General features: G+C 31.5%; 3 protein-coding genes across 8 annotated transcripts; all 3 read left to right on the top strand.

Moving 5' to 3' along the window:
- The first annotated feature begins 95 nt into the window (after positions 1 to 95).
- On the top strand, positions 96 to 3,271 carry LOC143179264 (uncharacterized). The gene is made up of 8 exons (XM_076378401.1): positions 96 to 401; positions 461 to 618; positions 883 to 1,143; positions 1,216 to 1,833; positions 1,912 to 2,074; positions 2,182 to 2,320; positions 2,395 to 2,975; positions 3,058 to 3,271. Exons 1-8 carry the CDS (start codon positions 321 to 323, stop codon positions 3,154 to 3,156), a joined length of 2,100 nt encoding a protein of 699 aa, XP_076234516.1. The 5' UTR covers positions 96 to 320; the 3' UTR covers positions 3,157 to 3,271.
- Positions 3,272 to 3,398: 127 nt separating this feature from the next.
- Positions 3,399 to 7,715, top strand: LOC143179263 (uncharacterized). Of its 5 annotated transcripts, none has more exons than XM_076378397.1 (16): positions 3,399 to 3,978; positions 4,037 to 4,307; positions 4,377 to 4,514; positions 4,590 to 4,875; positions 4,937 to 4,981; positions 5,065 to 5,190; positions 5,267 to 5,425; positions 5,541 to 5,630; positions 5,744 to 5,928; positions 6,007 to 6,115; positions 6,197 to 6,418; positions 6,488 to 6,705; positions 6,769 to 6,988; positions 7,053 to 7,236; positions 7,328 to 7,430; positions 7,507 to 7,715. In XM_076378397.1, exons 2-16 carry the CDS (start codon positions 4,041 to 4,043, stop codon positions 7,615 to 7,617), a joined length of 2,463 nt encoding a protein of 820 aa, XP_076234512.1. In that variant the 5' UTR covers positions 3,399 to 3,978; positions 4,037 to 4,040; the 3' UTR covers positions 7,618 to 7,715. The 5 variants fall into 5 exon arrangements, with proteins under 5 accessions (XP_076234512.1, XP_076234511.1, XP_076234513.1 ...); XM_076378396.1 differs by having other exon boundaries at positions 5,502 to 5,630; XM_076378398.1 differs by lacking the exon at positions 7,328 to 7,430 and having other exon boundaries at positions 5,502 to 5,630.
- A 415-nt stretch (positions 7,716 to 8,130) lies between these two features.
- Clc-c (chloride channel protein 3) lies at positions 8,131 to 14,086 on the top strand. 2 transcript variants are annotated; one of them, XM_076378395.1, is made up of 11 exons: positions 8,131 to 8,327; positions 9,716 to 9,825; positions 9,943 to 10,078; positions 10,162 to 10,511; positions 10,588 to 10,749; positions 10,826 to 11,113; positions 11,197 to 11,379; positions 11,455 to 11,669; positions 11,750 to 12,310; positions 12,420 to 12,797; positions 12,906 to 14,086. In XM_076378395.1, the coding sequence occupies exons 2-11, from the start codon at positions 9,727 to 9,729 to the stop codon at positions 12,994 to 12,996; spliced, it is 2,463 nt and encodes an 820-aa protein (XP_076234510.1). In that variant the 5' UTR covers positions 8,131 to 8,327; positions 9,716 to 9,726; the 3' UTR covers positions 12,997 to 14,086. The 2 variants fall into 2 exon arrangements, with proteins under 2 accessions (XP_076234510.1, XP_076234508.1); XM_076378393.1 differs by having other exon boundaries at positions 9,895 to 10,078.
- Positions 14,087 to 14,302: the final 216 nt, after the last annotated feature.

The raw sequence follows: 14,302 nt of genomic DNA, 5'->3' as shown, positions 1-14,302 counted from the left end.
TAAATAGTTCGGCGCGACTCTATTATTCTGATACTTTATGATTGATGCACAGTAAATTATGATTACATAGCGGATAGAGTGGGTCGAGCTTTTGAGTAAAATATGGGATGTGATACAAAATGTACAAAGTTGACTTTTAAACGATAAAATGCAATGATTTAAACTTATTATATTTTTTATAAGTGAGAAATTAATCAGAACCATTGACAGCATTATTTGCAACAATCAGTAAATTGTTGTGCCTACCATTATTTGTAAATATATTTAAGTGTACCTGTTAAATTGAATATTTTAAAGAAAAAAAACTTTTGGATGCTGAAATGGTTACACTACAAGATATTAGTACACAGCTCATGAAACCTGCTAAGGATCTTGCTGATTGGAAGTTCCCATTATCACAGGTATATAATGTTATACTCACATTTCATTACAGAGAAAATATTGTTGTATTTTGTTTTAGATTTTGGAAGAGTATTATGCATTATTAGAAGAACCATGTAACATCAATTTTGGAGAAGCAGCACTTGTTCTTCAAAATTCAACAAATGTATATGTGAGAAGAATTGAACGTCTGTTTAGTGAAGCAGAAATTTTAAGACAGTCATTTTTTGTTTACCAGTAATTGTTACTTCTAGATATAGAATAGAACATAGTTATTGCTATTTTAAAAAGGACAATGATGTTTCATGTAAAAATAAGTGGTGTAAAAACAGTACAAAAATAATCAATAATTTTGAAAACAATAGTCATGGAAAAATTTTATTCCATGTTTTACTAATTAATAATGTAAAGAACAATTCTTTTTTAAATATGCAATGATTTATGTTTCACTTTAATTAAATACATGTGTAACTTTTAATAATCCACTTAAATTTTTAATAGGGAAGAAGAAGGAAGATCTACACAAAAAGAAACAAAAGCATCAAAAAAAGCTTATGTTGATTTTGAAAATTTTATAATTATTGACTTAGAAAAAGACATTGGGAAAAACATTGATAAAAAAAATCGGTTTGATACACAAAAGAAAGTCAAATTACTGAGTCACCGGTTTACTCAGTTAGAAAGTAATGTAGCACAGTTATATATCCCCATTCAAATATATGATGTTTTAGGAGAAGTTATTGGAAAAAAGTATGATTTTCGGTAAGTGAAAATTAATTTTTCACTATTTTTTCATTTTATTTTTTTCATCATTTCTTTATTTCTAATTTTAAGGTGTAATCAAGCCATAAATACAGATGGGATGTTGGTGGATGAGTTAACACCCCATGATTTTATTAGTATACATGGTTCTCGTGTACAAAAAGGAAGAATTTCTCTATCTTCGTGTTCAGAACCAAAAACTCCTGGTACTGGAACTTCTGGATACCACTCTGCTGCTTCACCGAATGATAATGAGTTTGTTTCATTCAATCAAGACGAATTTGAGGAAGAAAATAATTTTTCTTTGGAAACAGAAAGTGTTTCAAACGAATTAACAATTATTGATAAGGAAAATACAACAGACACAACAGAAAATACAACAGAAGATTGTACTGTATCCTCAGCCAATCCTAGCATATCACATGAATCAACTGCAGAAAAGAATTCTCTTACGGAATGTACTCAAAATGACTCAGTAGAAAATTTAGAAAATATCAATGATGAAAATTCTTTAACTCAGAATTCCAAAGAAAATAGCCAATTAAAAAAAAAATGTCGAAATGAACATTCGGAACAAAAAGAACAAATTGAGGAAGACTCTCGGAAGATCGATGAAACTATAGAAAAATTTGAAACTAATAATTGCAAACAACTAAATCGCATTTCTAAGGAAGAACAATTAAGAAAAGGGTACCTTGTAAAGAAATATTTGTATTGTTTCTGAAATTCGTGATATGCTAATACTGCATATGTTGATATTTTTATTAGGACTCAAACAGCAAAAACACCAGTATGTTCTCTGGATGACATAAATGAGCGTGACTGGAGACCAATGCCACTTACACAAGGAACAGAAAATGTTCTTCCAACTAATTCATCTATTTTAAGAATTCCAGAATATATTTCTCGTTTGGAAGCAAAATTTGGTTCAGTACGTTTAGATGATTGTTCTTCACTTTCTTTGTATAATATTTACCTATTTAAACTTTTAAATATTTATATAAATATATAAAAATTATATAATTTTTCTACTTTTAGAAAAAACGGAAGCTTCCATCAAAAAGATACAAGCCCGAGTGTTTAACGAAACTTGTTTTACGCGAATCTGAATCGTTTGCAAGGAAGGAAAATAATTTTGTTTCACAGAGGAAACAGAAGTTTAAACGTTTGCGAAAACGTAAGTTGAACCAAAATATGTGATATTTCAAAATAATCTTCTAGCACTTTATAATATATTTGTTTTTTTACTAGCCGAATTGGATGATTTTATGAAAAAATTCGATGAGTGTTTGAATGAAACAGAGAAAGACATTGATATTCTTCGATGTGAAGCTGTAACAAATATAAGCATGGATTTATTAGGTTTTCGTATTTCTCAAAATCAAAACGATTTCACGCAAAATAACATAGCTGAAATAAGCAGTTCTTCGCCTGTAAGCGTAGAATTAGACTCAGCAATTCGTCACAATTCACTTGACGATACTCCAAGATCTCCTAACATATATAATGATTGGCAAGAACCAGATTCGGAAAATGATTTAAACTATTCCTTACCAGATTATCAAACGCTAATTGAGGATAAAATGAAAGAAATCTTCAAAGAATCCGACGTTACGACGGAATTAGACCAAACTGTAGCTCAGTGGCATGCTTCTTTGCAGCAAAAATTATCAGAAACTGAAATCAGATCTACATTTCGTATTCATGATTACGCTTCTCGTATAATAAAAGGTTTACAAGCTTTAGATCAAAAGAAAACTAATTTTGACACTATAGTTCAGGATCAACCTCCCTGTGAAGTAGCCAGATACTTTTTAGCTTCATTACAACTGGTATATTTATTTTTAATAATCACGAATTTTTGTTTACTCTATAAACTTAATAAAGATTCTGACGAATCTGTTATTTTCACAGGCGAATACTTACAATATTGAAATAAAAGGAGAGGAGAGTGATGAAAGTATACAAATTACATTACTTGAAAATGATGGAAAAGACTGCGAAAAAAATTAAAAAATCGACTTTATTATTCGGTAATATGTTTGACGAAGATGTTCATCGAATTTATAAATACGTGTTACGTTTGTATATTTATGTGAATATAAAAGTTACTAATATTTTTATATTTGATGTTTCATATAAAGTAATTATTTTCCTCATATAAATATTACAATCGTACATTCGTACTAAAATATTTAATGAAACAGTAAGTACTTACACGTACATAATAGAACGATAGATATAATCGTTTGAAAGTTGCCGCCATGTTTAGTTTAAAATTAGAAACTATGACATAATACGTATGTATTTATTTTTTTGTAATGTGAAAGTATAAGAAATGCGCGCATGCGTGATTGGAATGAGATAATACCGGTAGCCGACTCAAGTGACAGGGTTTTAGCCCATGCATTTATTTTAGTGATGGAAAGAGTGATTGTACTTTTTTTCTGTTTTCTTTAAGTGTATCATATTTGTTATAACAATGAACAAAGAGTTTATCAGTAAAAAATAATATTTCTATTTTATATCTGAAGATATTTAAAGAACTGTGTTTTAGGCATACAATGACTTCAGTGTTATAATGTCAGTTTTTAAATAAAAAGAAGTTATAATGTACAAATATATAATGTGTTTCGTTTCCTTTGACAAAATGATTTGTCAATTTAAAACATCTGGATGATCAAACTCTGAAAGGTGCATGTTACAGAAGTTGAGTACTGTGTTAAATTACTTGATAGTATCCAATCAACCAACTTGAGTCTATGAGTTCTCCCCTCTCTCTTATTTAATATATTGGGGATACGGATCTCTTTAGGGATACCAAGTTCCTCTTTGGTAAGTATTATGAAACTTTCCTTCTCACAACAACATTAAGCCTGTAATTTATTTTCAGGAATATGAAACAGATAACAATCATGGAAAGGAAATCTATGAAATCAATACAGTGGATATTGCAACCACAGAGTCTTTTTTCTTTAATCTTAATTCAATTTTTGATACAATTTTTAACATCTATTTATCTATATAATTATGTGTCACATATGGAGACAGACATTTGTGTTATGCAAAATCGAAATAATTTAGAAATAGAGAAACTGACACGGCAGAAACGAAGTAGTGCTGTACCTGTAACAGAAGATAATAAAGTCTCTGATGCTTCTAGGGTACTTGTTAATAATATAGTTTACGCAAAGAGTTATACTTCATATTTATACCTATGTTTTCTCTCATAGGTTTGGGAGGAAAAGGATATGTTAAAAGAATCGAAAAAAGTAACTTTGCCACCTGTAGCTATGTCAGGTGTAGCATCTTCTCCAATCACTCCTATAGGACATGATTGGGTATGGTTAAATGCAGACACTCGTGTGCAAGTAAGTTGTTTATCATCTTTACGTAACAAACAAGTTTAAAAAATGTGCAATTTATTAATTTTACCATATGTTTAGGTTGATGCAATTGAAAATTTTTGTCGATCTTCAATGAAATATTGCCCACCAGGATTGCCAGGAGCACCAGGAATGATTGGTCCAAAAGGACCACCAGGTCCTCCTGGGCCTCGAGGACAAAAGGGTGATATAGGACCAACTGGTTTTGATGGAAGAGATGGAATACCAGGTGAACCTGGTCTAGATGGTATCCCTGGACGTAGTGGATTAGATGGATTACCTGGAATAAATGGCAAACCAGGGATAAATGGATCTCCTGGTCGACCTGGACGAAATGGCACAGATGGTAAGATATATGCATTATTATTTTACGATTTTAATGCTTTTTATTTTATATTATTGTTCAGGAAGGCCAGGTCAAATGGGACCACAAGGACCACCTGGACCTCGCGGTAACTTAATCTTATTTCAAATTCCCTCATTTTAATTGCGCATGGGTGAAAAAAAGATATGGTGCTGATGTAAACAACTTTAGGAGATATGGGTCCTCCTGGTAGACCAGGGGTAGCAGGACAAGATGGCAGGCCAGGGATAACAGCCTGGAAGGTGAACTTGAATAACAACAATGTAAATGATCTATTGATTCCTCCTTCCATTTTAGGTATGTTTAAACATTCTGTTGTACTTTTCAAACGATCGAATTTCAGGACGATACTTTCTCTGATGAAACTTTTCAGATGATAAAATGTTACCAACAATGGGAAATTCTACTGAATTAATTTCTGTTTATGAGGGAACAAATATACGATTGATTTGTATCGCAAGCGGAAAACCTCCTCCTACAATTGAATGGTTTAGAAGTGATGGCAGTGTGATCCCTGTAGGATCTTGGCAAGGTAATATAAATTGAAATCCTAATTTTCGGAACAGCTAATGTCTTAATACTTGCTAAGTGTATAATTTATTAAACAGTTACTTCTGTCATTGGACATACATTTAACATCACTGTAGTGAATAGAGAACACATGGGAGAATATACTTGTGTTGCTAACAATGGAATTCCTCCTCAGGCATATAAGAGATTCAGACTTCAAGTTAAATGTAAGTATTTTGTTTTGTGCATATGTGGTATTTCCACAAAAAGACTATCACAATAATAAGCATTAAGTGCATTTAAATTTTATTTATTGCTTATCAAAAGAATTGTTTTTTAGTCCCACCTTTTATTCGAATCCGCAATCAAATGATTCATGTACGCAGTCAAAGTACTGCAATACTAGAATGTGAAGTTGAAGCATTTCCCGAACCGATTGTTCATTGGGAACGCGGCGATGGTCGTCGTCTCAAAATGTCTGATAAATATAGACTAGAAGTTTATGATAAAAAAGACATGTATAAAGTAATATAATATTGATAACACAACATATAATATGGTAACATAGATATCTGATTGTACATATTTTTAAACAATTTCCAGCTTAAAATGCGCTTAAAAATTACGAGAATAACTTCGACAGATCACGGTACCTATCATTGTGTCGTTAAAAACGATATTGATACCACTAAGGGCACATTTATTGTCGATGGTAAATTATTTATCATTAATTTTTAATAATTATACGTTTTGAACATTGAATTGATTAAAAACTACTATTGAACATTTTCAGATGACATAAAAAATATGGAAAGATTAAAGATTGCAAAGCAACAACATGTTACGTATGGAGACCCTGCTCCACAACACGTTGACTTAGAAGAACTTTGCGCACCGCATGAAACTTGCGCGGCCTGTCCCGTATTAAGGTGTACTTTTACAGATGTCGCCGAATATTTAAACGTTCAGCCACTTAGAAACGTTAATTTTACTGGACTTCCTCCTCGATTAGCAGGTGAAAGACACTTTTTGATGTTTATACTTGGTAAACCTGTCTTTTTATTAACTTTATGAAATTCGATAGATGGTGTAATAGAAGCATTAGGGAAACCTGTTTTGAAAGGTACGATGGATGATCATTATGGTAGTTGGATGCATGATGCATACTTGAAATCAGACGGCGTTTCCGATAAACTTTGGGTTACTAGAAAAAGTAACACTTCCATCATTTTCGAGTACGAATCAAAAGATCATTTTAAAAATGCCAGTTTCAAACCCATTCCATTGCCTCATCCATTTCAGGTACATTGTAATGTTTTTAAACGTATGTAATTAAGAGGTTTTAGTAAATTCACTCACTTACAGGGAAACGGACATGTAGTATATAATAAATCTTTCTTTTACAATCCTATAAATCGATCGTCCATTTATCGCTTCAATCTTCATTCCTTTCCTCATCAACCATGTGATAAGGAGTATCCAAGATGCGAATTACATCTTCCAGGATTATTGGTGAACACAAAAAATTATCTCTATACACCAAATCATAATTTTAATTACGTTGATTTTAACGTTGATGAAAACGGTAAATGCATTGTGTTTAAACACAAATACAAAAGGGATGGCACATGAATTATTTTTATTCGTAGGGTTGTGGGTAATATATGGATTATCATCAAATAATACAGTAGTACTAAAAATGGACGCAAATAGTATGAATATCCAGTATGCATGGAATATTAGTATTGACAATCATAAATTTGGAGAAATGTTTATTGCTGGAGGAGTACTTTATGCTGTTCATAGTGTTACTGAAGAAACAATGAAAATAAGGTATAAATCAGTTTCTAAAAGAATGGTGAATAAAAAATTATTAAGAACTGAAGATTTTAATTGTTTAATGTCTTATGTTTTTTTTTTTTAGATTAGCTTTCGACCTTTATAAAAATGTTACGATACCTGTTCACTTATCGTTCACAAATCCTTACCATAAGACTACCGCAGTCAGCTATAATCACAAAACAAAAGTACAATTTTTTAAATTTATATTATACGATTCAATCTACCCAATTTAGTAATTTTCAATTCATATTTTTTTTTTAGGAGCTTTATACTTGGAATAAAGGCAACCAATTAGCTTATCCCATCAAGTATCAAGGTTTTGCAAATGCCACAATGAAAGAAGAACTCAGGGGTATTGAATCTGGGATTTGAAATTTGTATCAATCCAATTTATTATTATAAAATTTACAAAATATGTTATATATTTATCCATTGACCTTTTGTTAATATAAAGACAAATAAGACAACGAATACATAGTTTTTTACTTCTTTCAATATTATAAATGATTTTTAATCATTTCTTCTAGCTGTTTCATAACTGGAATAATTAGAAATAATAGGAAAATAATTAAATTATAGAACAATAAGATATTGATGCTAGAACTACCTTCGAAAATAATAGTTCATTGAAGACTGAATTTTTCTAATAGTATATGATTAATTTTTTAAAGTCAAACACTGATAATAAAAGAATACATATTTATGCGTAATATAAAATTTGCTCATAGTAATTAAAATAAAAATTTTGAGTTTATATTTTTTTTTTAAGTGAACTTTAAAATTATTTTGAATGAACCGCTCGTTCAATGGAATTCGGTAAGGTGGCGCAGGTTGGCAGATTTTAATTAAATAAAGAGGAAGAAGAGGGAATGAACGAGTGAGAAGGAAAGAAAGCTCTTTGACAAGTGTTCTCTCCTCTTTCCATCCTAATAGTTTCTCCGTGGCTAAAAAGGATATTCAGTTTTCTAAGGTGAAATTGTCACCGCGAGGAATGCAAATGGTGTGATTCAATGTCGCGGTGATAAGAAAGAGAAAGATAATTCATGAGTAGAAAGCTGAGAAACCTATCAGCTAAAAAAATGGTAAATATGTTATACTCAAACATTTTGATGAACGTCGAAAATATGCTGTCAATCTTAACCTTGCACGAATAAAATGTATTGAAGATGAATTTATCGTAAATTTTCAAATCAATTTAAGCATGGTTAATATTTTATGCAAAAAGTGTGTTTAACTTTCTTTGTAGAATGCCTTTTCGCACTTTACTTGGGTGTTTGTAACCTCTACTCCTACTCTTTTGAAGCAATCAACCTTTGTAGTTTATACGCTTATTATTATTTATTTTGTCTACTTCTGGCCTTAAGAATGGTACAAACGCATTAAAATAAACTACAACAGTAGGTAACAATGTATCAATGAATGATCATTGCGTTAAGTACATCATGTTTTTAGTCTAAATCTCATTAAGTACATTAATGTTTCCTGTCATTATTTTATATAATCCTGATTGGTGTTACTTAATGTTTGTTAATTTCGAGTTATTTTTACAATCGTAATTAGAATAATAATTTTATGAATTATGTAAAATGCTTTAAATTGTTAATATAATTGAAGTAATGTAATTTTATAATTTTTGAAAACTTAAGTTGATGAAATGTCATACCTCTTAAGAAAGCTTTGATTTTTCTGTCAATTTTTCTTTGAATTAGATTTTTTCAAAGTTTTAAAATGCATGAAAAAGTTATCTTTAATCTAAATCAGTGATAAAAAATGACACATTTTACTCAAATAATTTCATCTATAACATATCACAATGGAAATCATAAGATAACAATAGAAACACTGGAACTACAAATGTGTACCTAATGATTATAAATTATTCATCAAGATAATCCAACAACACGTCCAGCCTGATAATCTCTTATAAGAAGATACTATATTAATATGACTGATAGTAACACACACAGAGGTAGTTGTTCTGTGCTATATAAAGTTTCAATTAAATCACACGTATTCCAAAATGAATAATTTATTTAATTTTAGCAGTATGTATATTTTTTTGTAATATTTATTAACATTCATGTGCAATAGAGTATTTTCCATATAGCACTTTTCTTATATAACACAATAGGTAATATCAGTATTTCTGTTTTTGCAGACAGGTTACAAGAATTTTACTTGATCCTTGTTGTACTATATTATTGTTTAAAATAATAAAGTGTACGTATTAAAAAAATATACAAGATAGGCTGTTCCTATTGAAAAAAAAAAAAAAACAAATGCCTGTCTTTAATTAATGAATCCATGAATGTTTATTAGGGGAATTATAAATATTGTTCATCATTTTAGTATTATTCGAAAGTAAATTTTAGCTGAAATTATTGAAATTTTAAATGCTATAAATGTTGGTCTTATTCTGTAGTATATTATGAGTATACTAGTTGTATATACATGGAATTCTATTTTACAGGTTGCGATGCCATGGAGAAATTTCCACTGAAAGGTACAAACTTGTCAAACAATACAACTCCACAGAACTATCAGAATACTTTAACAACATACCAATCAGTCGATACTAAGGTAACATTTAATGATGATATGCTAAGAGAAATGATAAATGAATAACATTAATTGTTTCAAACAACGTAGGTGGAGAATTCAGATGATACCTTTTTCATAGAAGATGCACGATTGCAGAATCGAACTGGTGGACGTGATATCAATTTAAGCAGTGACGACGACATGTTGGAAGTTAATAACGTAGGCTCTCATCACGGTGAGCACACTGTTCTTTCAGAACACACTATTCGCATTGATGATGCTTCCTCCCACAGTAAGTAATGTGTATTTTAATTTTATTTCTGATGTGTATGAAGTTATAAAGTATTTCTATTTTGCTTGATTTCCACCTTTTAGTTTCAGTTGATTCCGACGATATCCCTGGAATCGGTCAATATGATGATTTTCACACGATTGACTGGCAACGAGATATTGCCAGAGATAGAATGCGACATCGATACATCGTGAAAAAGAAACATGACTCTATTTGGGGTTTAATTAAAGGAGCTCATGATGCATGGTCTGGATGGCTTTGCGTTTTATTGGTTGGCCTCTTTACAGGGGTTGCAGCAGGTATCATAGATATTGGGGCTTCCTGGATGACTGATCTAAAATTTGGCATATGTCCACAAGCTTTTTGGTTGAATAAAGAGCAGTGTTGTTGGAGTTATAATGAAACTACTTTTGATGGCGGAAACTGCTCTCAAGTACGTTCAATTTAGTAAATAACTTTTCCACTGTCTTTATGGTGCTTGAATATAAGTCTATCATTATTTGTTTTAGTGGCGAACATGGCCTGAAGTATTTAGTCAATCGAAAGAAGGTGCAGGACCTTACATGATCTCATACATGTTCTACATAGCCTGGGCTTTACTGTTTGCGTCCCTGTCTGCTTCATTAGTAAGAATGTTTGCCCCATACGCTTGTGGTTCTGGTATTCCTGAGGTGTGTATACAGGAAAAATGAAAATAAATATAAGAATACGATAGTTATTAAACAATATTTTGAAACTGGGTTTCAGATAAAAACAATTTTAAGTGGATTCATTATTCGTGGATATTTGGGAAAATGGACTTTGATCATTAAGTCAGTGGGCCTGATCTTATCTGTCTCAGCAGGTTTAAATTTGGGCAAGGAAGGCCCAATGGTTCACATAGCTTGTTGCATTGGAAATATATTTTCTTATCTCTTTCCGAAATATGGCAGAAATGAAGCAAAGAAAAGAGAAATTTTGTCAGCTGCAGCTGCTGCCGGAGTCTCAGTAGCTTTTGGTGCTCCAATTGGAGGCGTTCTTTTCAGCCTTGAGGAGGTATGTGATTAAAAAGTAATATTCTTAAATTTACAAATCGGACATAAACATAAGTGGCATACAATTTTATGTTTGTTTTATAGGTCAGTTACTATTTTCCTCTGAAAACATTGTGGCGGTCATTCTTTTGTGCTCTGATAGCTGCATTTATTTTACGATCAATAAATCCTTTTGGAAATGAGCACTCAGTACTTTTTTACGTCGAATACAACAAACCTTGGATATTCTTTGAGTTGATACCTTTCGTTATGCTCGGAATAATTGGCGTAAGTACCTTTTACTATGCTTTTCTTTATTAAAGTTAAGAAATATCTCTAAACTACTATTTATTCCTTTTATAGGGAGTAATAGCCACTTTGTTCATTAAAGCAAATCTGTTTTGGTGTCGATACCGTAAGACTTCGAAATTAGGTCAATATCCAGTTACTGAGGTTTTAATAGTGACAGTTGCGACTGCTGTCATTGGATATCCGAATCCATATACACGAATGAATACAAGTCAACTTATATATTTATTATTTAGTCAATGTGGAGTATCTAACGCAGATATTTTATGGTTTGTCAATGTGTTTCAATTCTTAGTATTTATTTTACGATGTCCTATGAATTTCTTGTAACTGTTTCCTTTGTATACAGCGATTATAATAGAAATTTTACTGCTGTAAAGTCGGCAATCGAGATCGCAGCAGCTGGGCCTGGTGTCTACAAGGCGATATGGCTTCTCGTGTTAGCGATGATCCTAAAACTTGTTCTGACAATATTCACCTTCGGTATAAAAGTACCTTGTGGATTATTTATTCCATCCCTTTGTTTGGGTGCAATCGTGGGTCGCATCGTTGGCATCGGAATGGAGCAGCTTGCTTACAATTATCCACATATTTGGATGTTCAGCGAGGAATGTTCAACTGGTGTGGATTGCATAACTCCTGGATTATACGCGATGGTTGGCGCCGCGGCTGTCCTTGGCGGTGTTACTAGAATGACTGTTTCTTTGGTCGTAATAATGTTCGAACTAACTGGAGGAGTACGATATATTGTGCCCTTAATGGCAGCCGCTATGGCAAGCAAATGGGTTGGCGATGCTCTTGGAAAACAGGGTATCTATGACGCCCACATCGGTCTAAACGGATATCCGTTCCTCGACAGCAAAGACGAATTTCAGCACACCACTTTGGCGGCTGACGTCATGCAGCCAAAGTAATTACCTTACTATGTGTTCTGATCTTATTTACGTCCAGAATTTTTCAACATTTCCGCGCGTTTAACATTCTTTTTCTTGAGTAATAAATTTAACTTTCTTTTGTAGACGCAACGAAGCACTTCATGTACTCACACAGGATTCGATGACAGTCGAGGACGTTGAAAATTTATTAAAAGAAACAGAACACAATGGTTTTCCTGTGATAGTATCAAAAGAATCGCAGTATCTTGTTGGTTTTGTCTTGCGTAGAGATTTAAACCTTGCTATCGCTAATGCTAAACGCATGACAGAAGAGATTACTGGACAATCGCTGGTTATATTTACAAACGGAAACAATATCCAGAGTCATTCCCCTCCGCCCCTAAAACTCAAAAAAATTCTTGATATGGCTCCAATTACTATCACAGATCAAACACCCATGGAAACAGTCGTTGATATGTTTAGAAAGTTGGGATTGAGACAAACACTTGTTACACATAATGGGTATATATATATTTTTTTTGTTCATTGAGTATTATTATTTTCACATATAAATTGAATCTCTCTACCATTGCATCTTGGTCATTTTTAATATTTTCTTTGTTTTTATAGCCGACTTCTGGGAGTCATCACGAAAAAGGACGTATTGAGACACGTAAAGCAGCTTGACAATGAAGATCCCAATTCTGTATTGTTTAATTAAAGAATGTATATAAAAAAATATATATGAGAGATAGAGAAAATGTTTTATAATGCATAGTATCGACACTCTGTGCTGATAGTGTAATTTTTTATATTTTCATATAATTATTACTTAGAGATATTTTAAGTTATTAGTTAAGTTATTAGGCGATTAAGAATAAACAAATGAATAGTTAAAGTATTACTAGCTCATCGCAGTACGTTGATTTCTAAATTGTTTCATGCGCTATCGATTCTACCAAACTTGCAAAATAGTGTATGTACGTAAATAATACTCTGAATACAAACAGAAGATTATTTTAATATCTTCGAATGGTTTCTCTAATTTTTAATATATTTTTGGATTCTAACGCGTTGATGTCAATGTTTAATTTTTTTTCGTTGGAGGAATCAAACTGATATAAACGTGGCGACTTTCGAAAGTTTTATTTTATGTATATATGTGAAAGGACGCAAATATATTATAAATTAAACTTAAGATAAATATTTTTCTAAAGAATGAAATGAATGAATGTGCACGAGACAACGTACTGCGTATGCAGAAGTTGCGCTTCGCGCAATATTGAATGCACTTGAAATGATCTTGAAAGAACTACTTTTACCATTGAAAATTAACAAAGATAAATGTACCTTATATTATAATATGAAAAATCGTATTAATTCTAATTTAAAATTCATTATGAATTATAACAAATACATCACAGCTTATAAAACATTTTAAATACGTACACAGTCACGCGATTCAGCGTGTTTATACGTGTATTGTCTTCTTTGATTCTCTTTCATTGAATTTCTCTCGAGTATTAGAACATTTGAATATTAAGTCAAGCTCCACTCTTATGATGTGAAAACCAAAAATTTCTACGATCAACTACATATGTCGATCATTAATATAGATACATGTATACATACGTAATATATGAAACTATGTGCGAGCACGTATTCAACACATGTAAATGTATGGGTCTTATGAATATCGAGGTTATGAATACACAACTTTATATTAATATAAAAAAATATTAAACTGCTAATATAAAGATAAATATTGTTCACATTATAATTATAAATTTACAATATATTATAGAAAAGCATGGCAGAAAGATTTTTATTTTACAACTCTTTTAAGAATCGATTAAAATGAAGCTCTTGCTTGTTCTCTTGAACAAGAATTATAGAAGAAAATGGTAAAGAATAATAACGAATAATCGCAGCAATTAACTTCGACGCGCAATCTTCAAGCGCACACTTTAAAAATTCGATATATACGTTCATTGTCTTTAACAAAACCTAAAAAAGTATTTCATTGA

This window comes from Calliopsis andreniformis, chromosome 5, assembly GCF_051401765.1.
Source record: "Calliopsis andreniformis isolate RMS-2024a chromosome 5, iyCalAndr_principal, whole genome shotgun sequence".
Classification (NCBI taxonomy): domain Eukaryota; kingdom Metazoa; phylum Arthropoda; class Insecta; order Hymenoptera; family Andrenidae; genus Calliopsis; species Calliopsis andreniformis.
Note: the sequence above shows the minus strand (reverse complement) of the source record. Positions and strands in the feature narration are given on the sequence as shown.

Bases quoted from the DNA above. Each gene is read 5' to 3' on its own strand.
- LOC143179264 (XM_076378401.1), top strand. From the start codon at position 321: ATGGTTACACTACAAGATATTAGTACACAGCTCATGAAACCTGCTAAG. The intron at 2,075-2,181 runs GTACGTTTAGAT...TTCTACTTTTAG, and splicing joins TGGAAGCAAAATTTGGTTCA to AAAAAACGGAAGCTTCCATC. The intron at 2,976-3,057 runs GTATATTTATTT...TTATTTTCACAG, and splicing joins TTTTAGCTTCATTACAACTG to GCGAATACTTACAATATTGA.
- LOC143179263 (XM_076378396.1), top strand. From the start codon at position 4,041: ATGAAACAGATAACAATCATGGAAAGGAAATCTATGAAATCAATACAG. The intron at 4,982-5,064 runs GTAACTTAATCT...AAACAACTTTAG, and splicing joins AGGACCACCTGGACCTCGCG to GAGATATGGGTCCTCCTGGT. The intron at 5,929-6,006 runs GTAATATAATAT...AACAATTTCCAG, and splicing joins ATAAAAAAGACATGTATAAA to CTTAAAATGCGCTTAAAAAT.
- Clc-c (XM_076378393.1), top strand. From the start codon at position 9,727: ATGGAGAAATTTCCACTGAAAGGTACAAACTTGTCAAACAATACAACT. The intron at 10,512-10,587 runs GTACGTTCAATT...TATTTGTTTTAG, and splicing joins ATGGCGGAAACTGCTCTCAA to TGGCGAACATGGCCTGAAGT. The intron at 11,670-11,749 runs GTTTGTCAATGT...CTTTGTATACAG, and splicing joins TCTAACGCAGATATTTTATG to CGATTATAATAGAAATTTTA.